The sequence below is a fragment of the Phacochoerus africanus genome, chromosome 4 (assembly GCF_016906955.1).
Source record: "Phacochoerus africanus isolate WHEZ1 chromosome 4, ROS_Pafr_v1, whole genome shotgun sequence".
In the NCBI taxonomy this organism is placed as follows: Eukaryota; Metazoa; Chordata; class Mammalia; order Artiodactyla; family Suidae; genus Phacochoerus; species Phacochoerus africanus.
The window spans coordinates 136,964,350-136,989,930 of NC_062547.1; the positions used below are offsets into that span (position 1 = coordinate 136,964,350).

Below are 25,581 nucleotides of genomic sequence, written 5' to 3' on the forward strand. Positions count from 1 at the left end.
CCCATCTCTGGTCACGTCTCATCCACTTTTTGATTCTGTGAATTTGCCTATTTTAGATACTTCATATAAACGGAATCAAGAAATATTTGTCCTTTTGTATTTACCTTACATTACTTGGCTAAATGCCTTCGGGTTCACCCATGTTGCAGCATGAATCAGAATTTGCCTGCTTTTTAAGGCTGGATATTATGTTGTAGGTGTGCCCCACGTTTTCTTTACCTCTTCATCTCTTGTCTCATAGATCCATGGTTTCCATGTTTCGGCTTTTGGAAATAATACGACTGAGTCTTGGTGTGCAAGCATCTTAGTCTCACCTTTCAGTGAATAGAGTGGAATCGCTCTATTCATATTGAGATTTTTTTACTTCCTTACAATATTTATATTAAAATTATAGAGTACTGTTCAGTAAGGATCACTGATTTTACTTTGGAGTGGAGAATTGAGTGCTTAGGGACACAGTAAATACCTCTTTAATTTATTTCCAATAAAAGTATTAGTAAAACATGCCCTCTTATTTTTGTGTAACTTAGAAGAGAAACATTTACCCTCTATACTTTATCTTGACTTTTTAGATTTTAGTAAAGTGGGAGAATGTGGAAGGCTATAGGAAGAGGGAATTTTGTTCCATTTTCTGTGAAAATTCCTGTGAATTTTTCATTCTTAGTGAAAGTTCCACAGGATGATTTGTTTTAAATAGATGAATGAATTATATCTTTATTGGTGATGATGGCTTAGTTATGTAAAAAACATTAGTTTTTCTTTTTCTTTTTTTTTTTTTAAGGGCTGCACTTGCAGCATATGGAAGTTCTCAGGCCAGGACTCCAGTTGGAGCTGCAGCTGAGGCCTACATCACAGGCATAGCAACACCAGATCCAAGCTGCATTTGCAGCCTATGCTGAAACTTGCAGCAATGGTGGATCCTTAACTCACTGAGTGAGGCTGGGGGTCAAAATGGCATCCTCACGGAGACTCTATTGGGTCCTTAACCTGCTGACCCACAATGGGAACTCCTAGATTATCTTTAATCAAGAATGTGTTGTTATTTTTTCTTCTGTGATTTAAAGAAAGGTGATTGAAAGAAGAGAAATAAACATACTCATTAAACATATTTTAGCAAACAGTTTTTGGTCTACTAGTGTAGTCGTGAAACAATATTGGAGATCCATTTTTTAGATGTATTAGTCTTTCTGCTCCTTCCTTCCTCTTCCCTTCCCTTTTTTTTGGCTGCATCCCTGCCATGTGGAAGTTCCTGATCCAGGGATTGAACCCATGCCACAGCAGCGACCCAAGCCGCTGCAGTGAAAACACTGGATCCCTAATCTTCTGCACCATGAGAGAATCCCTCTGCTTCTGTTCAGTTTATCAATTTAGAATTCATTTATTATTAGTGTTATTCAAAACTAATATATACTTCATTTAAAACCTTGTCAGTGGTAGTATTTGAACTGCCTTATGCCTGGGTTAATTGGAAAGGGGTGTCTGGATAGTGTGAGAGAACACATGAGTGGTGGGGTGCGGTCTGACTGTGAAGTATTTCCTTTGGAAACACAGGATCAAAGAAAGTGTATTCTGCTATTTTAGATGATGAAGATGATCCTGCAGAGGCTGAAAAGGAAGGAAATGAAGTGGAGGGTGAAGAGTTAGATCCGTTAGATGCTTACATGGAAGAAGTGAAAGAGGAAGTAAAAAAGTTTAATATGAGAAGTGTGAAAGGTGGTGGGGGAAATGAAAAGGTATGGAATGTTCTCCTATTTTATTTTTTTTTCCTATTTTATTTTGAAAGATGCATATTCCCAGTTGGATAACTTGAATTCATTGTCATGTTGACCTGCTGACTTACATGACTTGAAAGTTCATGTCCCCCCATCCCTGTTCAGAAGTGTCAGTACTTTTTCTAAACAGCACAGATACTAGTGTTATTTTATTTATTTGGGGGGTGAGTGGTTGGGGGCGGGACATCCCCCAGCACATGGGGGTTCCCAGGCTAGGGGTTGAATTGGAGCTGCAGCTGCCAGCCTCTGCCACAGCAACTCATGATCTGAGCCTTGTCTGCGACCTACTCCACAGGTCACGGCAACGCCGGATCCTTAACCCACTGAGTGAGGCCAGGGATTGAACTTGCATCCTCGTGATACTAGTTGGGTTCCTTACCTCTGAGCCATGATGGGAACTCCGTAGTCTTTTATTTTATTTTATTTTTTCCCTTTTTTAGGGCTGCACCCACAGCATATGGGGTTCCCAGGCTAGGGGTCGCCAGGGATTGAACCTGCAACCTCATGGTTCCTAGTCAGATTGTTTCTGCTGTGCCACGATGGGGACTCCCCTAGTGTTCTTTTAAAAGTCACTCTTACCACTGTTACATTTGTGCAGCATCTTCGCTTGCTTTTTACCTTCTCAGTAGGTCTCTCCAGACTTCATCACTCTCATCTTTTACATTCCTGATCCTCTTTACCTAGTTTATTTTTCTTTTTCTTAATAGCATTTATTACCCTTTGACAAATTATATAATTTTTGTTGTGTTTATCATTTGTTCCTTCTTTCTTCTAAAAACTCCCCAAGAACAGTGGTCTTTACCTACTTTGTTTATTGTTTCATTGTAGGTCCCAGAATAGTGTTGGGCTTGTCAAATCAGTGAAAAGTATTATTTAGTAGTATTTTTAAAATAAATCATATTACATAATATTATAAAATTGTATATTATAGAGTAAATTATTAATGTTACAAAATATAATGCAGTTTTATAAAATTTTAACATTTAATCAAGTTATTAAGGAAAAAGTACTTTTTATTTTTTCATTAATTTGTCACTAAAAATTAAAATAATTTAAATTATAAGTTGTGGCCATTACTGTGTTTCAGTTGGTGTATAATTTGTGTTTCAATTTTGCAAAATATTTTATACATATTTTTTTATTTTAGAAGTCTGGGCCAACAGTCACAAAAGTTGTCACTGTTGTGACAACTAAAAAAGCAGTCGTAGATTCTGATAAGAAGAAAGGTGAGCTGATGGAGAATGACCAGGATGCCATGGAGGTAATTCTTCGTGAATTTTGACTGTTTTAATAATCTATATGGGAAAAGAATCTGAAAAAGAATGACTCTATGAATATGCATAACAATCACTTTGCTGCACACCTGGAACTAACACAACATTGTGAATCAACTCCAATATAAAATAAAAATTAAACTAAAAACTCATAAATAAATGTAACGGTAATACTTTTCTCAGTACTGTCCTAGAAGTATTTATTAGACAGCATTGATAGAGATGTGCTTTTCAGTTATGCAGTTTACTGTTAGGAAGAATTCTTGCTGTTCTTAACAGTGTTGTAGCTGAATATCCAGTTGGTAGAATGTTCTAACATCTTTGTCCTCATGCTATATATGCTCACTTTTTTATATTTATTTGTTTTTATTTTTTTTTTTTTGCTTTTTAGGGCTACACCTGCAGCATATGGAATTTCCCAGGCGAGGGGTCGAATTAGAGCTGCATCCTCCGGCCTACGCCACAGCCAAGCAATGCGGGATCTGAGCCGTGTCTGTGACCTACACCACAGCTCACAGCAATGCTGAGTCCTTAACCCACTGAGCAAGGCGAGGGATCGAACCCACATGCTCATGGATACTAGTCAAGTTCATTACTGCTGAGCTACGACCAGAACTCTTTACTTTTTAATTGAAGTATAATTGATGTGCAATGTTGTCTTAGTTTCAGATATACAACAAAGTAATACATATATATATATATAATATGTATTTTATTCTTTTCCATTATAAGTTATCACAAGATATTGAATATAATTCCCTGTGTTATACAGCAAAATTCTTATTGTCTATTTTATATATAGTAATGTGTATCTGTTGGTAACCATAAATGTGTTTTCTTTATTGGGCCTGTTTCTTTCCATTTTTTTGGCTATGCTCATGGCTTATGGAAGTTCCTGGGGCAGGGACTGAACTGGTGCTGCAGTTACAGCCTGTGTGACAGCTGCAGCAACACTGGATCCTTGACCTGGGATCTTCCAGGGAAGATCTTCCACAAGGAAGAGAACTTCCAGGGTCTTTTTCTGTTTTGTAAATAAATTCACTTGTATTATTATTTAGATTCCATATATAAGTGGTATCATATAATATTTATTTTTGGCTGATTTCATTTAGTACGATATTCTCTAGTTTCATCTGTGTTGCTGCAAATGTTTATGCCCACTTGATGGGGGAACCCTTTTCTATCATCAGCTCATCCCAGACTTAGAATAGGGAGAGAAGAAATGATGTGACAGAATGAATTAGACTTTTTCCTATTAACATGCATTGTAAAGATTTATATAGAGAGAACTTAGCAAAACTTCCTTAAAGCCATGTTAGAATTTTTTTTTTTTTGTCTTTTTGCTATTTCTTTGGGCCGCTCCCGCGGCATATGGAGGTTCCCAGGCTAGGGGTCGAATCAGAGCTGTAGCCACCGGCCTACGCCAGAGCCACAGCAACGCGGGATCCGAGCCGCGTCTGCAACCTACACCACAGCTCACGGCAACGCTGGATCGTTAACCCACTGAGCAAGGGCAGGGACCGAACCCGCAACCTCATGGTTCCTAGTCGGATTCGTTAACCACTGCGCCACGATGGGAACTCCTAGAATTATTTTTTTTAATTTAAGCTTTTAGTTTTATATTGTTACTGTAACTTTTTTTTTTTTTTTTTTTTTTTTAGTTCTGCACCTGTGGCATATGAACGTTCCCAGGCTAGGGGTCGAATTGGAGCTACAGCTGCTGGCCCACAGTACAGCCACAGCAACGCTAGATTCAAGCTGCATCTGAGACCCATACTGTATAGCTCACAGCAGTGCCGGATCCTTAACCCACTGAACAGGGCCAGGGATCGAACCCGAATCTTCATGGATACTATTTGGGTTTGTTACCACTAAGCCACAACGGGAACTCCCTTGTTGTTATAACTTTCTGTAAGGCAAAGAAAAAATTAAACTAATTCAGAAAATAAAGCCAAAAAATGTTTTTCAAGAGAGAATGGTTTTAAAAGCTAGTAGGGGAAGGGTTCCTTTGTGGCCTAGCAGGTTAAGGATCTGGCATTTTCATTGCTATGGGTCAGGTCAGGTCACTGCTGTGGCTTGGGTTTGATCCCTGGCCCAGGAACTTCTGCATGCCATGGCTTCGGCCAAAAATAAGAATAAAAATAAAAGCTAGGGGTATTTAATCCCATAAGGGGAAAGTAGTAATGGATTTAGCTCATAATTTTTCTCTTTAATTACAGTATTCTTCAGAGGAGGAGGAAGTTGATCTTCAGACGGCCCTGACAGGTTATCAGACAAAGCAGAGAAAGCTTCTAGAACCAGTCGATCATGGAAAAATTGAATATGAACCATTCAGAAAAAATTTTTATGTTGAAGTTCCAGAACTGGCAAAAATGTCTCAAGAGGGTAACATGTTTTTATTTGTTTATTGGTTATTGTGGGAACAGAGGAGAACACACTTTACCTTACCTGGGAGCCATGTCGATAGGCCTCTGAGTTGATGCAGGAGGAATTTGCCTGGCTTACCTGAAGAACTAAGCAACTAGAGAGGGAACTAGAAGGTAAGAAGTCATTCTAGAGAGTGGGACAACATCTGCAAAGATTTGCAGCAGTGAGAAATTAGTGTGTTTTGGAAACATTAAAAAAAGGAGCAAAACGTAGTTTGGCTCATGTAGTTTAAATGTTTGTGGTTGAAAATACTCATCCTGTGCAGCTAACAAATAGGATATTGTTAGCCTTGTCTGAGGTTTGAGTTAGGAACCAATGTCAATGTTGTGATATCGATAGAATAAAGATAATTTGGGCAAAGATATGCTTGAAGAACAGTCGTTGTATAACTTGCCAATCATTGTTCTTTTATTGTTGGTACAATTTAAGTCAAAAGAGAAGCCAAATTGCAGAAATGGGGCTGTTTTTTACCTCTAGTTGGTTGCTACTCGAATCACTTTGAGCTGTTTAACACTTTGTCATATCGCCTTTCTGTGGAATTACCTTTGGGAGCCCTAAGAAAAATTCGAAGAGTCTTACTCTTACCATGCCTAATGGAAAAGTAGCAAGCACTCATATAGACCAATATTGAAGAGTTTTTAATCTGGATTTTGTTTTGCAGAGGTGAATGTATTTCGGTTGGAAATGGAGGGCATTACTGTCAAAGGAAAAGGTTGCCCCAAACCAATTAAATCTTGGGTTCAGTGTGGGATTTCCATGAAAATCTTAAATTCTCTCAAAAAGTAAGTGTTTAGTGGTTGTCCACATTGTTCATTATCTTGCTACCCAAAATAGCCCTTTACACAAATAATTCCTTTGCTTACATTTTTACTGTGATGGAAACACTTGATTATTTTTCTTAAACAGCTTTAAGTGAGATATAATATACATACCATAAAGTTTACCCTTTAAAGCTTACAATTTGATAATTTTTAGTGTATTTATGGGGTTGTGTAGCCATTACCATAATCTAATTCTAGAACATTTTCACTGTCCCAAGGGCAGACCTGTATCCATTCATTGTCATTTTTTCTCTCTTCTCCACATTAGGCAGCCACTGTTGTACTGTTTCTAAAGATTTATCTATTCTGAACATTTCGTATGGATGAGATAATAATGTAGTCTCGTGACTGGCTTTTTCACTTAGCGAAGCATTTTATTTATGATATAAAATGTCTCAGTACTTCATTCCTTTTTGCCAAAGAAAGTTTTACTGTATGGTTATACATTTTGGAAAACCTTTACACTTTGAGAGGCCCAGAGATCACAGTTCTTACCTTGTCTTCCTTTGGTTTGCTTTTTAAGGCATGGTTATGAAAAGCCCACGCCAATCCAGACCCAGGCGATTCCTGCTATAATGTCTGGACGAGATTTGATTGGTATTGCCAAGACAGGAAGTGGAAAGACCATTGCCTTTCTGTTGCCCATGTTTAGACACATCATGGATCAGAGGTCATTAGAAGAAGGCGAGGGACCAATAGGTACAATTCCTTTCATTAAACTTTCTTTGCAGGTAACAACTTTGTTGTCAGTTAATCAGAGAGATGTGATGCTTTGTAATGTTAATTATAACAATAAAGATGTCTTTATGTACATTTCCTTTACAAATTTGGCACTTTGGGGCTGATTTCCCCTTACCAGCAGGTGGAGTGAGAATCTTCAGAGCTCTGGCGTGACATCTCAGACGTACAAAAACAGCCTCTCCTGGCACAGCTCAGTTTTTAAACTCTGACCTGGCAGGTAGACTCCTCGTGCATCTATCTGTTTATTTATGTTGAGGTTTGTTCTTAGCCAATATCAGTGGATCTATAAACTCAACATAAGACTGTAGGGAAGTGTATTTCTTTTTTTCTTCTTCTTCTTGTTTTTTTATTTTTATTTGCCTTAAAAGGCTGTAGTGCCAGCATTTCATTCAGGAGTAGGTCTTCAGATTCCGTTTTCTTGATTCACTTGGCAGAGATCTCTTCTCCAAAATTTGAGTAGGGTTTCGGAAAGTTGTTCAACTCCTCTCTTGGCAGCAGAGGGCACAGTACATTTCTCCTCTGCCTGTGCCCCTCAGACCAAGGCTGTTTCCGGAAGCCACGGCATAGTTCTGCAGCACAGTGAGTTACTTGATTGCCTTTGCTCTGTGATTTGCCGTAGAGAATGATTTGCATTCTTGTCAACCAAGTATTTTCCTGGTGGTCGAGTAAGGCATTTAACTCTTCCTTCCAATAGCATGTTCTTAAAACCTACTTAAAATTATCCTTTGCCACAATCTCTGCTATTATAAAAACTTTTGAAAAAGAGTTTTCAGAGGTACATAAAATAAATGAAAATGGAAATTAGACTAAGATCTGAACTGGATTGCAGAGGTTAAATTTAACACTAAAGCTTAGCCTCCCAAGAATTTTGGTGGTTAGGCTTTTGACGTATTTTTCTTTTCAGCTGTCATCATGACTCCAACTCGAGAACTGGCTTTGCAAATTACTAAAGAATGTAAGAAATTTTCGAAGACCTTGGGCCTTAGAGTGGTCTGTGTTTATGGAGGAACAGGAATCAGTGAGCAGGTAGTTATAAAAGGAACATTCAGTTTTTCCAGCCTTTTTTATTGTTTAAATTGAGTGATTTAATAACGTAAAAGTGATTTTTCTTTTTAGTATTGTAATTGCTTCTAAAAATCTTAAAAATGAGGTGTGCAGGAGTTCCTGCTGTGGTGCAGCAGGATCACTGTTGTCTCTGCATCAGGAGGTCCTCCTATCCTAGGCCTGGCCCAGTGGGTTAAGGATTCAGTGTTGCTGCAGCTGTGGCGTAGGTCGCAACTCCAGCTCAAATCTGAGCCCTGGCCCAGGAACTCCATAGCCATAGGGTGCCCTCACAAAAACAAATGAGGTGTGAAAATAATGGTAAGAATGAATTATGTTAAGAGTTCCTATTGTGGCTCAGTGGAAACCAATCTGGCTAGTATCCATGAGGATGCAGTTTCGATCCCTGGCCTCGCTCAGTGAGTTAAGGATCAGCGTTGTCATGAGCTGTGGTGTAGGTCACAGACGAGGCTCAGATCCAGATCCCGTGTTGATGTGGCTGTGGTGTAGACCGGCAGCTACAGCTCCGATTGGACTCCTAGTTTGTGGGCAGGCGGGGGGGAGAATGAATTACGTTAAAGTCACATTTTAGAATTTTTGAATGATTTTCGTACCTTAGCTTTGTTTTTCTTGCCTTTCTCCACTCAAGGAAGCACATATGTTTTCCGTTTTATAAATGTTAAAATGTTCAGAAAAGTTAAATTGAGCAAAATCTTTAGGTTAATAAGACTTTATCCTGGAATTTGGGTCTTCTGATTCCTGGACCAGCATTTATTTTCTCTAATCTAAGTGACATCTTTAAAGGGTGATGAGTGGAATGTGTTGATATCAGAGTTTAATCTGCATTCTTTTTTTTTCTTTTTGCTATTTCTTGGGCCACTCCCGCAGCATATGGAGATTCCCAGGCTAGGGGTCGAATCGGAGCTGTAGCCACGGGCCTACGCCAGAGCCACAGCAACTCGGGATCCGAGCCGCGTCTGCAACCTACACCACAGCTCACGGCAACGCCGGATCGTTAACCCACTGAGCAAGGGCAGGGATTGAACCCGCAACCTCATGGTTCCTAGTCGGATTCGTTAACCACTGCGCCAGGACGGGAACTCCTAATCTGCATTCTTTTTTTTGGCCATGCCTTCAGCATGCGGAAGTTCCTGGGATAGGGATCAAACCTGTGCCACAGCAGTAACCTGAGCCTCTGCCATGGCAGAGCTGGATCTTTAACCTGTGGGGCCACAAGGGTACTCCTTGAACTTAATTTTCTAAGTTTATCTTTGTCAGTTTTTTTTGGCCACACCCTATAGTAATAAATTTACAAAATAAGCTGGTATGCGCATGCACATTTATATAAAGCCATACAGAGTTTTGGAGTTCCTGTTGTGGCTTAGCAGAAACAAATCTATTATTCATGGGAATGCAGATTTGATCCTGGACCTTGCTTAGTGGGTTAAGGATCTGGTATTGCCATGAGCTTTGGTGTAGGTTGCAGACATTGCTAGGATCCGCGTTGCTGTGGGTGTGCCGTAAACCAGTGGTACAGCTCTGATTTGACCCCCAGCCTGGGAGCCTCCATATGCTGCGGGTGCGGCCCTAAAAAGACAAAAAATAAAGTCATACCGAGTTTTAAGATACCTAATATATTCTTATATTTTATGTTCTATTTCATTTTTAAAATATAGGTTGCGATTTAACTGATTTTTTGATTCACTAATGGAAACAACTCTCAGTTGTTTGATATGTCAAACTTATTTACTGCTCTCTCATGTTCCTTTCTTGGTTTTTAGGGATCTTCAAATTAAAATTGGTAAAAATCTCTAGTTTCATTGATTTCAAAGTTAGAACATCTTGTGGTCTTGTTGCTACCACCTGTTCCTTCACTAGTGTTCCAGCATTCCAAAGAGGCTTTGATGTCTTCTAATCGGACCTCTCTGTTTTGCCTTATGGAGCTATGCAAGGACCTTGGGCAGTATTTTCAAACCTGTAATTAAGCATTAGTGATAAGTAGACTATAATTTTTTTTTTTATTAGATTGCTGAGCTGAAAAGAGGTGCTGAAATTATTGTTTGCACACCTGGTCGAATGATTGACATGTTAGCAGCTAACAGTGGTAAGTCAGGAGTGGGTTTTTTTTGGTTTTCTTTTCTCTTTTTTTGAATTCTATACATTTTTGTTAAAGCAGATACAAGAAACCACCAAAAGGTTTCTACATTTCTTCTTAAAGTTGTAATATCTTAAAATTTGTATTGTAACAAGCTTATTGTTGCAAGCGGTCATAATATTTTTGCAATTTAATATAAACTTTCTTTTGAGAACCATACCATCTGATTTTTTTTTTTTAGCATTTAATATGGATTCTTAATCCAATTTTGGCCTAGCTTTGTTTTTAAGAGGGTGTGGGTCTTTTTTTTTTAATTGTACAATTTAGACTTTTTTTCTCCTTAGGAGCTAGTGTCTTCTTACAATACTAGATAAATTAAGATATTGCAGCTTTAAGAAATTTTGTCTTTTGTAAATATTGCATGTTTTAGCTCAAATATTGTGCTTTGTTAAATTATTCCCTATCAAAACTGTTACTAAACTGTTGACATTATTTAACTTCTGTGGAGAAAGGCCCTTCAAGATTTATAGAACTGGGCTTCCGAGACTTAAACCATCAAAGGTAGGTAATTTAATGCTGTTCCCAATCTTGCAAAACTAATTGGAGCTGCACATGTACCTATGGAATATTTAAATATTAGAAAGCATTGATTATGCCTCATTTCTCTTTTTTGAAGAAAATGCTTTTGAAGGTTTACATTGTAGTATTCTGTGTATATATAGATATATATTCTCATATAAAATAGAGTATTTAAAACTAGAGAAATGCATGTTTCTAATAGCATTTTGCTTGAATTTCTGTGTACATTTAATTCTAATTCTACATGAAATTGGTAAAGTGACATGAACTTGATGTCATTGTGCTTACACAGCATATGAAGTGTTTGGGTTGAATGTTGATGAAATAATCCCTTGTTTTTTCTCAATGCTGCATTGGTTAAGTTTCCTCTGAAATTCGTCTTGATTAATTTTGCCTTTTCCCCTTACCCTTCAGTTTATGTTTAATAACTATTTTATACATGTTTTTGCCAGGTGATTGAATCAACAGTTGGTAGAAATGCTTGTGTTAATGCCCTAGAAAGGGGTTCCTGTGTGTGTAGTCAGTTTTCCCTGGTTAAGAAGCCAGTTGCATTTATTTAAACCAGTGGGAACACTGAGTAAATTTGGATTCGTACCTTTGTATAGAAAAATGTGTCTTTCTAATACATCTGGCTTTTAGAATTTTGCACAGTATGTTACTGATATTGAATAGTTTCTTATTAATGTTTTGACATGCCCATTAGAACCTTCTAACTTTATATAAGTAGGTTATGTACTACGTAATGTATTATAAAGAGAGATTTTCTACGTCTGAAATAGTTAGCACTGGAATTTGCTTTCCACACATACGCTGTAATCTCTAATATGTTTTTTCCTAGGTGATGCTGTCAGATAATGGCTGATGTGGCTCGATGCTCCATCTCAGTCTTAGTTTTATGATGTGTTTTGGAGAGGGCTGTTTTCTGAATTTTACAGGTTCTTCAGGCCCTATGATGGTATGCAAGAGACGAGTTTGACAAAATAAAGGGCCTCATGTACCCATTGTCAGAAAGTATTTGCCATTAGATTAAGCTATTGTAAACCAAAATTTCTTTTCACTGTTTAAAGATACCTAACTTACCCCTCTGGTTAAGTCAGGCATTTTAGTTCCCTGTACAGTTTTTTAAAGTTTTTGGTAGTCATAAAATGAATTGTGACTGATTTTTAGTTTTCTTTTTGTCTTTATTTTTTTTCCTCATGTTAGGTCGGGTTACAAATCTTCGAAGAGTGACATATGTTGTTTTAGATGAAGCAGACAGAATGTTTGACATGGGTTTTGAACCACAGGTATTCATTTAATTTCTTAGTTTTTTGAAGTATAAAATAAACATCATAACTACATGAGAATGAAGTATATATTTATATGTTTCCTGAAATTCTCACACACATTTCTATTTGTGTGGTAACACATTGGATTGAGAACATAGGGAATTGAAATAGATATTTCTGTTTTGGATTCTTTTTTTTTTTAATCTCAATTAATTTTATTACATTTATAGTTGTGCAGTGATCATCACAACCCAGTTTTATAGCACTTCCATCCCAAACCCCCAGCCCATCCCCTCCACCCCCCCAAACCTGTTTCCTTTGGAAACCACAAGTATTTGAAAGTCTGTGAGTCAGTATCTGTTTTGAAAATAAGTTCATTGCATCTTCTTTTTAGATTTGACATATAAGTGATAACATGACGTTCATGTCTCACTGACTAACTTCACTTAGCATGGTAATTTCTAGGTCCATCTGTGTTGCTGTAAATGCCATTATTTCTTTCCTTTTTATGGCTGAGTAATTGTCCATTGTGTGTGTGTGTGTGTGTGTATGTATACACACATTGTGTGGGGGGGGGGTTAAATTTTTTTTTTTTTTTATGTTTTTGCTTTTGAGGGCCACATTTGTGGCATATGGAGGTTCCCAGGCTAGGGGTCTAATCAGAGCTACAGTCGCTGGCCTATGCCACAACCACAGCCACAGCAATAGCAATGTCAGATCTGAGCCGTGTCTGAGACCTACACCATAGCTCACGGCAACAACAGATCCTTAACCCACTGACCGAGGCCACAACGGGAACTCTTGTCCTTTAATTTTTTTAATGTTTCTTCATATTTTCCATCTCTTGTCATTTTGCCCTACTATAAGATTTCCTATGTGCTGAGCTTTCAACCTGTTACTGAATTTTTAAGTTCTGTTTTCATAGTCTTAACTTCTGAAAGTTCTTTTCTCTGAGTTTTTATTTTAAATGGCATACTATTCTTGTTTTCATAGATAACAGAAATTTCTTAGGTTTTTCTGGATATTGATAGTGGTATTTTGAAATTTTTATCTCCTTGCACAATTTCTCTCTTCTTGGCATTTTTCTTTCTGTTTGCCATTGCATTTGAAATCTTTAAGTTAAACAGACTCAAGAACAATGAAATTGTGTTATATTTGTTTAAGAAATCAATTTTAATTTTAATTTTCCCACAAGGAAAACATCCATTTTTTACTAGCAACTTTTTCCGGATGTTAAGGGAGTAAATATAATTATTTACTAATCATACTTTATTTCCCAGGATAAAAAAGAGGGAATACTCATCAATTTATAAGGTCATTATAACATTATAATCTCTCCCCCCGCCTTTTTTTTTAAATGGCCAAACTGAAGGCATATAGAAGTTCCTGGGCCAGAGTTTGAATCCAAGCCATAGCTGTGACCTACACTGCAGCTGGTGCAATGCCAGATCCTTTGACTGTGCTAGGCTAGGGATTGAACCTGCACCTCTGCAGCACCTTGAGCTGCTGCACTTGGATTCTTAACCCACTGTGCCATAGCAGGAACTCTTATAATCTTTTACTTTTAAAAGAACTCTGTTAAAATCTACTTATATACCATAAAATTCACCCTTCCAAAATGTGTAATAGGATAGTTTTTAGTACACATATGTGTAGCCATCACCACAATCCAGTTTTAGAACATCTTTTTCACCAGAAATGTATCTTGTGCCTTGCATTCATTTCCTGTGTCTAGCACAAAGCAGCTGCTAATTTTCTTTCTGTTTTAAAAGATCTGCCTTTTCTGGAGATTTCACATAAATGGAATCATACAGTGTACATCCGGCTTATATTTATTTCATTTACAATATGTATTTGAGGTTCATCTGTCTTCCTCCTTTTATTACTGAGTAATTAATATTCCATCATAGGGATATATTTTTTATTTAGTTACCAGTTGATGAACATTTGGATTATTTCCACTTTTTGGCTCTGAGGAATAATGCTGCTCTGAGCATTTGGATACAAGTCTTTGTGTGGACGCATTTCTTCATTTCTTTTTTTTTTATTACTCAATGAATTTATTACATTCATAGTTGTACAATGATCATCACAATCCAATTTTATACGATTTCCATCCCCCAACCCCCAAACTGTCTCCGTTGGCGAGGGTGAAATCAATTGTAATATTCTAAGGTAACAGGTTTAAGAGTCACTGAGTAGATGTTCATAAGAGTTCCTTTTACTTGGTTTTACCATCCTACGACTGTAGGAGATTATACCCAGCATATATTTTTGTATTATTTTCTCAGGTCATGCGCATTGTGGACAATGTTCGTCCCGATCGACAGACAGTTATGTTTTCAGCTACTTTCCCCAGAGCTATGGAAGCCTTGGCTCGCAGGATCCTGAGTAAACCCATTGAAGTGCAGGTTGGAGGCAGAAGTGTGGTTTGCTCAGATGTGGAGCAGCAAGTGGTGGGTATAGTCATTAGGGAATCCCCAGTTCGCCGTGTATTTAGGCGGTTTGTCACCCTTTGGGGATCATTGTTTGTGATATAGGCAGATAATTTCTAAAATTAAACACTATGAACCAACTGCAGTCCAACATTTTACCAAATATATTTGAATTTGCTCTTTCATGGAACTGTTTAAATGTTCTTTTAAAGTTGCTTTCAAAAGAAGTGGTGTGCTGGTATATAGAAATGTCACATATCCAGAACAGGTGATCATTTATCCACATCTGTAAGCCTCTTATTCTCTGACAAGTACAGTTTTTTTGGTTTGGTTTTGTTTTTCAGTGGTTTACCAATTAAAATCAACATTTTCTTCCCCTTCCTAAAGATACATAGCAAGATGTCATTTTCTTATTTGCCACAAATAACATGAATATTTTTGTTCAAGAGATGTATTTGGATTTTTACTTCATTAACTTGGTACAATTTGGTTTTTTTTCTTTTCCCAGATTGTGATTGAAGAGGAAAAGAAATTCTTGAAGCTGCTTGAGCTTCTAGGCCATTATCAAGAATCAGGATCTGTCATCATATTTGTGGATAAGCAGGAACATGCTGATGGTCTTCTGAAAGATTTAATGAGAGCTTCTTACCCTTGCATGTCTCTTCATGGAGGTAATATTAATGAAATATCTGTTAAGTACTTAATTTGGCCAAACACTGTGCTGTGATCTGAGTTATAGTATTTACTTTATCTCTAGTACTAAATTTTATATATCATCTATCCTAGTTTATATTCACAGCAGTCTCTAGGGGTAAGCATTACTCCATCTTAAAGATAAAATAAGATAACAGAACATTAGTTTCCATAGCCATTAATCAGCCAAGGAGGAATTGAACTTAAAATTTTCTCACTCATGTTGTATTCTTTGTTGTTTTTAAAAAAGGATATTTATCTATTTATGTATTTTGTCTTTTTAGGGCCATACCCGAGGCATACGGAGGTTCCCAGGCTAGGGGTCCAGTCGGAGCTGTGGCCACCAGCCTACACAGGATCCACAGCAACGCAGGATCCGAGCTGCCTCTGCTACCTACACCACAGCTCACGGCAGTGCCAGATCCTTAACCTACTGAGTGAGGCCAGGGATCGAACCTGCGTCCTTATGGTTGCTAGTTGGGTTCGTTAACCATTGAGCCACGATGGGAGCGCCTCTGTTTTTTTTTTTTTAAATGAGGCATGCAGCATTTATTTCAGGTTCTCTCTTCTTTTTTTTTTTAAATTTTTTTTCTCCACACCCGCAGCATATGAGATTCCCTCACTGGGCCAGGGATTGAACCTATGCCACACAGCAGTGACCAGAGTCACATTGGCGCCTTAACCTGCTAGGCCATCAGAGAATTCCCCATCTTATATTCATTCCATCATACCATGCCACATAGATGGTTTTTATGATTCACGTGAGAGCTTTAGTCAATTTCTGTGTAATAATGCCACCATTATATATATGTGGGACAGTAAGCACATGAAACAGGGACAGTTTGAATTAAACTCATTAAGTCTGTGTTCTGGCAATATGGTTTGGTCACGAACCACCCCCAGATTTAGTGGCAGAAGACATTTGTTTTGTTAATGAATCTGCATTTTTTGTGGCTCTTAGCACACATATCTAATCTCTCACTTCATCTACTAAGATGGCTCAATTGGTGTTGGGGACCTGGTTTGCCCTAACTTATACAGTTGACAAATTGGTACTGGCTCTTGACTGAGAGCTCAGTTAGGCTGTTGGCCAAGAGTCCTGAGTCTTCTCCTTGTGAGCTTCTATGAGGCGTTTGGCCAGAAGGCAGGAACCAAAAGCTGCCAGGACAGTGAAGGATGATAGTAGGAAGTGGTGGAGCTTTTATTTCCACCATATTCTGAAGGTCAAAGTAGCAACTGGACTGGCCCAGATTCAAGAGAGCATAGACTCCACCTTTTCATGGGAAAATGTTACTTGATACGCAGAAGAGCATGTGTGCTGGGACGTGCTTCTGCTGCCATCTTTACAGAATACTGTCTACCACACCAGGCTTCGTATGGGTTGCAATTAGAAGGGCTTTGCGGATAAGTATTTGGTTAACTTTTTTTCTTTTTTGGCTGCCCTGATGCATATGGAGTTCCTGGGCCAGGGATCAGATCCAGCCTGATGTGGCAGTGCTGGATCCTTAACCCACAGTGCCAGGCAGGGGATCGAACCTGCATCCCACTGTTCCAGAGAGGCTGCCAGTCTGTTGCACCACATTGTATATGATTCAGTGGTATTAAGTACATTCGCAGTGCTCTGTAACCACCACTGTTATGCCTGGAAATTTTTCATCATTCCAGAGAGAAGCGCTGTACCTATTAAACAATATTTCATGTTCCCTCCCTCCCTGTAGCCCCTGATAACCTGTATTTTACTTTTTTATCTATGAATTTCTCTGTTCTAGGTCCTTCACATAAGTGGAGTCATGCAGTATTTATCTTTTTTGTGCCTGGCTTATTTCACTTAGCAAGTCTTTGGCATATATCCATGTTATAGCATATAGCAGAATTTTCTTCCTTTTTAGGGGTAAATAATATTCCATAGTGTGTATATGCCATATTTTTTTATTCATTCATCTGTTGGGGGAAACTTAAAGTTGTTTCCCCCTTTTGGTTTTTGTAAGTAATGCTACTTTGAACATTTATAAACAAGTAGCTGCTTGAGTTCCTGTTTTCATTTTGGGAGGGTATATACCTGGGAGTGGAGTTGCTGGCTCACACGGTAAGTATGTTTAACTTTTTGAGAAACCACCAGATCTTTTTAGCATTTTTGTGTTCTCATCAGCAGTACATTAGAGACCTAGTTTATCCACAGTAGGACCAGCCCTTGTTATTTTCAGGAGGTTTTTTTTTTGGCCATACCCTCAGCATGCAGTAGTTCCCAGGCCAGGGATCAAACCTGAGTCACAGCAGCTATAACCAAAGCCACAGCAGTGACAGCACCAGATCTGTAACCCACTGAGCCACTAGGGAACTCCTCCCTGTGTTTATGGTATGTGAAAATAGACATTTTTTATTTACTTTGGCCACAGCATGCAGAAGTCCTTGGGCCGGGTTGTACCCTCACTACAGCAGTGGCCCGAGCCACAGCAGTGACAACTCTGGATCCTTTAACCAGTAGGCCACCAGGGAACTCCTAGAGACATTTTTAAATAGGGCAAAATGCTTCATTGAGGCTTTTGGGATGTATTATTAGTATCAGTTCTTTTGGTTTATTTTTTGCAAGTAACAGAGCATGTGAACTCAGTGCCTTAAATCATGGGAAATACATACTATTTTGCAAAACAAGAAATGCCATGGCAAAACAATTCCAGGATTGCTTCATTTGGTAGCTCAGTGTCACCATATTGTTTCTATACCGCCACCCTGAACATACGAACTTAGTCATTAAGCTAGCTTTCTTTTTTTTGCCATTTCTTGGGCCGCTCCCGAGACATACGGAGGTTCCCAGGCTAGGGGTCCAATCGGAGCTGTAGCCGCTGGCCTATGTCAGAGCCATGGCAACTTGGGATCTGAGCCGCATCTGCGGCCTACACCACAGGTCATGGCAGTGCCGGATCCTTAACCCACTTGAGTGAGGCCAGGGATCGAACCTGCAACTTCATGGTTCCTAGTCAGATTCATTAACCACTGAGCCACGACGGGAACTCCTAAGCTAGCTTTCTTTATGGCAGCAAAAAGCCTTCTGCGTCTTAAGTCATCACTTCCAGATCTGGCAGCTTCCAGAAGAAGAAGGCTGTTATTTTCTATATGTTTGTGTCTTATTTTGTTTTGTTTGTTTGTTTTGGCCACACCCACGGCCTGTGGAAGTTCCTGGCCTACTGCAGTGACGACAACACTAGATCCTTAACCTTCTGTGCAATAGAAGTCTTTTTTTCCCTTTATTTTTTTGTCTTTTTTAGGGCTGCATTCACAGTATGTGGAAGTTCCCAGGCTAGGGGTTTAATTGGAGCCAGCCTATGCCACAGCCACAGCAATGCCAGATCTGAGCCACATCCTCGACCTATACCACAGCTCATGGCAATGCTGGATCCTTAGTGCACTAAGGCCGGGGATTGAACCCACATTCCCAAGGATACTAGTTGGGTTTGTTACTGCTGAGCCATGATGGGAACGCTTTCCCTTTATTTTTATTACCAAAATTTTCAAACAAAATCTGAGAAAATCATTTAGTGCACACTCTTGAGTATCTAATACTAGATTCTGTAATTAACATTTTGTTACATTTACGGAGTTCCCGTCGTGGCGCAGTGGTTAACGAATCCGACTAGGAACCATGAGGTTGCGAGTTCGGTCCCTGTCCTTGCTCAGTGGGTTAAGGGTCCGGCGTTGCCGTGAGCTGTGGTGTAGGTCGCAGACGTGGCTCGGATCCCTCGTTGCTGTGGGTCTGGCGTAGGCCAGTGGCTACAGCTCCGATTCGACCCCTAGCCTAGGAACCTCCATATGCCGCGGGATCGGCCCAGGAAATAGCAAAAAGACAAAAAAAAACAACAACAAAAAAACATTTTGTTACATTTATCTATCACATCTTCAGCCATCTATCCTTTTACCCACTCATCAGTTCTTAGTTTTTTGATACATTTCAAAGTTGCAGTATCAGCACATTTCACTTCAATATATATGTTTAACATTAGTTCAAAAAATTTTTGAAGTGAACTATAGTGAAATGTGCTTATCCTAAAGTGTACCGTTTGATGAGTTTTGACAAACGCATCTAAGCTGTGAAACCGAAACTTGTATTAAGATATAACCTCAGCTTCTATTGTGGTTCAGTGGAAATGAACCCATTTAGTATCCATGAGAATGTGGGTTTGTTCCCTGGCTTTGTTCAGTGGGTCAACGATTCGCTGTTACTGCGAGCTGTGGTATAGATCAGCAGCTACAGTTCCCATTCAACCCCTAGACCAGGAACTTCCCTGTGCCAGAGAGGGCTTCCTGCTATGGTGTAGTGGGTTAAGGATCTGGCCTTACTGTATCTTTGGCTCAGATTCATTCCCTGGCCAGGGAAGTTCCATATGCCTTGGGTGCAGCCAGAAAAGAAAAGAAAAAAAAAAGATACAACCTCAGAAATTTCCCTCAGTTCTTGCCCCCAATATATATTAATTTTACCTGTCTTAGGATCTCAGATAAATGAAATAGTACATTATGGACACTTTGTGACAGGTCTTTGACTTAGCATTTATTTTTGAGATTCAGTAGGTCGTTGGCCTACTCCAGAGCCGTAGCAACTTGGGATCCGAGCCTTGTCTGCTACCTATACCACAGCTCATGGCAACACCGGATCCTTTACCCACTGAGTGAGGCCAGGGATTGAACCCTTGTCCTCATGGATGCTAGTCGGGTTTGTTAACCACTGAGCCATGACGGGAACTCTGCAGCTGTTTTTTTGTTATTGTTCTAGAATTTCAAGTTGGCTCTTTTTTTTTTTTTTTTTTTTTTTGCTTTTTAGGGCCACACCTGTGGCATACGGAGGTTCCTAGGCTAGGGGTAGAATCAGAGCTACAGCTGCCAGCCTACACCACAGCCACAGCAATGTGGAATCTGAGCCATGTCTGTGACCTGCACCACAGCTCACGGCAATGCTGGATCCTTATCCCACTGATTGAGGCCAGGGATCTAACCTGCATCCTCATGGATACTAATTAGGTTTGTAACCTGCTGAGCCCCGACAGGAACTCCTTTTTTTATGTTTTCTTGATTCTCTAATTAGATTTCTTAGCCATTCACTATGAGCGTTGAAATTTTTTCCCCTTTGGTCACAGTTGTAATAGTTGCTTTAAAATCTTTGACTATTAATTATAATTCCTTGATCATTGGAAGTCAGCTTCTATTATCTTTTATATTTTTCTATTTCTTTTTATGTATAATAATTTTGGTTTGTGTACTGGCCTTTGTGAGTGAAACCTTGTTGAGTTTCTATTATATTTTACTTAAGAGTTTTTGTTTTTTTTTTAATAGGGTTAACTTGGCTGGGCTCGTATTCGAAACTTCTTATAATGAGCAACTTCTGAAATCTCTATTCATTGCTTTTAGCCGCAGTGGTGTAATTGGATTCTGCCCCATGTGTATCTGGTTTAGGCGTTAGGTATTTGGACATAATTGGGCCTGTCTGCTCTGTTGTTCTTTCCATGATTTATCCCCTCTTTATTATTCGTGTTATTACTATCCCCTTTTCTGGTCCTGAGTTTATTCTCAACTCTTCTTCTCCTTCTTGTCGGTAAGATGCTTTCTGTTTCTGTTTTGACTTTCTGACTTGGACTGCGCAGGGCCTGCTTCCAAATGGAAAGTTTATAATAAATAAACTCAACGAGTGCCATTGCATTCTTCCAGGTGTCTCCTCTCTTCCAGTTTCTCCCTGCTTTTAGTCACTCTCTGGTGTCTTTAGGCAGTTACTTTCTTTTATTTTTTACTTTTTAGGGCCACACTTGTGGCATATGGAAGTTCCCAGGCTAGAGGTCAAATCTGAACTATAGCTGCCAGCCTGTGTCACAGCCACAGCCACAGCTACATGGGATCTGAGCTGCGTCTGTGACCGATACCACAGCTCATGGCAACACTGGATCCTTAACCCACTGAGTGAGGCCGGGGATCAAACCCACATCCTCATAGATGTTAGTCAGGTTCGTTACCACTGAGCCAAGATGGGAACTCCAGTTGTTCTTTAATTTTGTCCAGAATTTATAGTCGTTACCTCCAGGAGGGTTAGTCTAAAAAATTTTCTCCTACTCTGGTGGAAATAAGTGTTTTTTTATATACATAAGGGAAAAAAATTTCCCATAATCCCCGGTCCATTCTTCTTTATCTCTTGGTCAGAATTGCTTCATGATTGTTCCTGACTTATTCAGAGATAAGGGGAATGACCAGAGCTTCTTAAGGTATTGTCATGGGACCCATGAGGTCTCTGAGATTTTCAAGGGTTTCATGAGTCAAAAGTCTTTCTGTAATAACCCCATGAAGTTATTTGCCTTTTTCACTTCCATTCTTTCATCATTGTATGTGCAGTGTAGTTTTCTAGAGACTCTTCAGTGTACTATATTGTAACATTGAATATAGAAGATATGAGACTCCATTTATTTATTTATTTATTTATTTATCTTTTTAGGGCCACACCTGCGGCATATGGAGGTTCCCAGGCTAGGGGTCTAATTGGAGCTGCAGCCGCCAGCCCACACCACAGCCATAGCAACACCAGATTTGAGCTGCGTCTGCGACCTACACCACAGCTCACGGCAATGCGGATCCCCAACCCACCGAGCAAGGCCATGGATCGAACCCACAACTTCATGGTTTCTAGTTGGATTCATTTCCACTGAGCCATGACAGGAACTCCTCCAGTTATTTTCTATTAGCAAGACGTCAAAGAGGTTTGCCAAAATGTGAAGCGTCAGTTATTTTTTTATTGTTTTGGAAAAGTTAATTTTCAAAAAATATATTTTTATATGTTTTATAATTTTTTAAAAATTAATAAATATTTACATTTTTTTTCAGTTCCTGTTTCTAATACATTAAATGTTGATAGAGTTGACCTATATAAAATAAAATACTCTGGGTCTGGTCCTTACTGATTTTTTTTTGGTCCTTATAAATTTTAAGAGTGCATAGGCAACATGAGCACAGAAGGTTTAAGAAGGGCTAGTTTATATTAACCATGCTTCACGTTCAGAGACTGAGAATTAAGCTCATTTCTGGTTTGGTATGTGTTACCATGTGTCACAAACAAAATGAGGATAACAAAATTGGGGTTATGTTAAAAAAGGAAGAGTCCCTAATGGCTACTGGGCAGGCATGCCTTATTCTTCAGTTAGCTTATATTCAGTTCCATAGAATGAAATCTGTGTAATTGAGTTAGTTGTCAGGATATCCCAGTCAAAGTAAAAGTTTTGGTATTTTTAAATTATAAATTTAATGTTTATTAGTATTGATTCCATTAATCTTTCTTGTGAGCTATTTGGGTACAAAGTTGGGTCATAATTTCTTTGAGATAAAATCAAAATAACTTCTATAATTCAGTCTTTGGCGAGTACATTTAAAATTTTAGCTAATATAAATTAATGATAAATATTCTGTTCATGTTAAACACAGGTTATATATGAATTGTTAGACTATCTCTTGCTGCAAATATGAATTTCAAAGTTTGAGATTCTGTATCATCCCCTTCTCTTATCACTAGTGATTTCTGGGTACCTCATCATAAAATTTATTTGTGGCCTGAGCATTTTTTAATAGAGCATTTTGGCATTTTACCCTCTGCTTTGTCATTTATCTTGAGGCTGTTGGGATATTTTATGAGAGATCCTGTTGGTTACTTTTTAAGTAGTGCACCACAAACATTAATGTACTTGTATAATCACCTAAGGATCTTACTAAAGTGCAGAATCTGAGATTCCGTATTTCTGTAATAAGATCTCATGTGATGCTCCTCCTCATCCTTGGACAAAACTGGGTAGCAAGGCTCTTAATAACCTGTAAGGGAAGGAGAAAGATCTGAATCCTATAAATATAGGCCGAATGGAGTTCCCGTTGTGGCTCAGTGGTTAACGAATCCGACTAGGAACCATGAGGTTGCGGGTTTGATCCCTGGCCTTGCTCAGTGGGTTAAGGATCTGACGTTGCCATGAGCTGTGGTGTAGATTGCAGACGTGGCTCGGATCCCACATTGCTGTGGCTGTGGCTCTGGCGTGGGCCGGTGGCTACAGCTCCGATTCGACCCCTAGCCTGGGAACCTCCATATGCTGCAGGAGTGGCCCTAGAAAAGGCAAAAAGACCAAAAAAAAAATATATGTATATATATATATATATATGTATGTATATGTATATGTGTGTGTGTAGGCTGAATGGACCTACTTTTTCTCCCTTTGTCCACACAACAGATGTAGATTATTGATTCTGAGGTTGGGCTTCTGCAAATATAAACCTTATAAACAAGAAAGGGGGCAAAGCAAAGGCGCACATGGCATTTGTAAATAGCAATAACTTTTGATCTTTCTGTTTAATTTTCTTTGTCTTTTATTTTCTATATTGGAGTTGTTGGATGTGTGGTCAGGTGTAAGTTGGATTTATACCTTACTCCATGTTTAACTTCTTTCTGTGAAATGTTAGAGGAAATGGAAAATGTAATTTGTATGTGTGGTTTCACAACTCTTATCTTTAATTTATTTGCAGGCATTGATCAATATGACAGAGATAGCATCATAAATGATTTTAAGAATGGGACCTGCAAACTTCTTGTGGCTACATCTGTTGCTGCCCGAGGCCTGGATGTGAAACATCTGATTCTTGTAGTAAATTATAGCTGCCCCAACCATTATGAGGATTATGTGCACAGAGCAGGACGGACTGGAAGAGCAGGCAACAAGGTAAAAAGAATTGCTTTTAAACTTGGTTTCTATTGTAGCACAATATAGGTGGTGTTTCAGGATTTTAAAGAGTAGAAAAAAGGAGTTACGGGAACGTGATCATGAGGGTATAGAGAATTGTTGATGTTCATCATTTATATACATACGCATGGCTTAAGCGTTGTTTAAAAAATTATCATTGGAGTTCCCATCGTGGCGCAGAGGAAATGAATCCAACTAGGAACCATGAGGTTGAGGGTTGGATCCCTGGCCTCGCTCAGTGGGTTAAGGATCTGGTGTTGCCATGAGCTGTGGTGTAGGTTGCAGACACGGCTGGAATCCTGTGTGGCTGTGGCTGTGGCTGTGGTGTAGGTTGGCAGCCTTAGCTCCGATTGGACCCCTAGCTTGGGAACCTCCATATCATGTGGGTGTGGCCCTGAAAAGCAAAAAAAAAAAAAAAAAAATTATCATATACGTAGTGTTCTCTGTAGGTAGGCATTTAGTGTTAAAGTTTGTGTCCACAAAAGGTTTTTTTTTTTTTCTGTCTAAAAATTTCTGTTGGAGTTCCCATTGTGGCTCAGCAGAAATGAATCTAACTAGTATCCATGAGGACGTAGGTTCAATCCTTGGTATCCAGTAGTGGGTTAAGGATCTGGAGTTGCCGTGAGCTTTGGTGTAGGTCGCAGATGTGTTTTGGATCTCAAGTTGCTTTGGCTATGGCATAGGCCAGTGGCAACAGCTCTGATTCAACCCCTAGCCCTGGAACCTTCATGTGCCGTGGGTGCAGCCCTAAAAAAAATAAAAATAAAAAAATGAAAATTTCTGTATACATATATAAATATATGCATATAGTTAGAGATCTTTTGTAGCTTTTTTTAAAATGTGGGTTGTTAAAATACATTCAGCCCACATCTGTCACCACTGTTTCAGTCCATGTACACATATTATTTGCTTTTTGGACTCATCTATGTTCTAGTTAAGTATATTGTTCTAACTCATTCTATTTGGGTTTTTTTATTTGTTTTTTGTTCTTTAATTTTATGGCTGCACCTGTGGCATATGGATGGTCCCCGACCAGGGGTTAAATCAGAGCGGCACCCTCGGCAACACCAGATCCTTTAACCCACTGTACTGGGCGGGGGATTGAACCTGTGCCTCTGCAGAGATCCAAGCCATTGCTGTCACATTCTTAATTCACTGCACCACAATGGGAACTCCTAACTCATTCTTTTTGAAGGCAGCAAAATAGTCTCTTGTTGGAAGCACTGATGGTGATATATTTGATAATCTAACCATGAACATTTCTACATACTGAATAATATTAATAATTTATATTAATGCTGAATAATATTTATAGTTTATATTTATGCAGTATTTATTAAATGCTCACCACTCTTCTAAGTGCTTTGCATATATTGTCTCATTTTATTCTCACAAAATCACTTTGAAGTGGATAATATTAAATATTATTCCTTTTAACATGAGAAGCTGAGGCATGTGGACCCTGTTACTTGTCAAATTTACCCAGCTAATAAGTAGTAATGGCATTTATCCTTTTTTTAATTAAAAAAAATTTTAATTACTCAATGAATTTTACTACATTTATAGTTGTACAGTGGTCATCACGACTCGATTTTATAGCATTTCCATCCCAAATCCCCAGTCCATCCCCCCACCCCCAGCCTGTCTCCTTTTTCAGTCTGTGAGTCGGCATCTATTGTGCAAAGAAATGTATT

The 25,581-nt window shown here is 38.8% G+C and overlaps 1 protein-coding gene across 3 annotated transcripts in view; it reads left to right on the forward strand.

Moving 5' to 3' along the window:
- The window catches only part of DDX46 (DEAD-box helicase 46), a 55,915-nt gene that overhangs the window by 13,223 nt on the left and 17,111 nt on the right, over nt 1-25,581 (forward strand). For 2 of the 3 annotated variants that reach the window (XM_047778658.1, XM_047778659.1), the window contains exons 6-16: nt 1,582-1,733; nt 2,920-3,033; nt 5,266-5,431; nt 6,135-6,255; nt 6,818-6,993; nt 7,940-8,061; nt 10,102-10,180; nt 11,954-12,036; nt 14,310-14,474; nt 14,962-15,124; nt 23,673-23,866. In XM_047778658.1, the coding sequence (XP_047634614.1) occupies nt 1,582-1,733; nt 2,920-3,033; nt 5,266-5,431; nt 6,135-6,255; nt 6,818-6,993; nt 7,940-8,061; nt 10,102-10,180; nt 11,954-12,036; nt 14,310-14,474; nt 14,962-15,124; nt 23,673-23,866 (1,535 nt within the window). The remainder of the gene's footprint in view (nt 1-1,581; nt 1,734-2,919; nt 3,034-5,265; nt 5,432-6,134; nt 6,256-6,817; nt 6,994-7,939; nt 8,062-10,101; nt 10,181-11,953; nt 12,037-14,309; nt 14,475-14,961; nt 15,125-23,672; nt 23,867-25,581) is intronic. The other variant, XM_047778660.1, reaches the window with a different exon arrangement.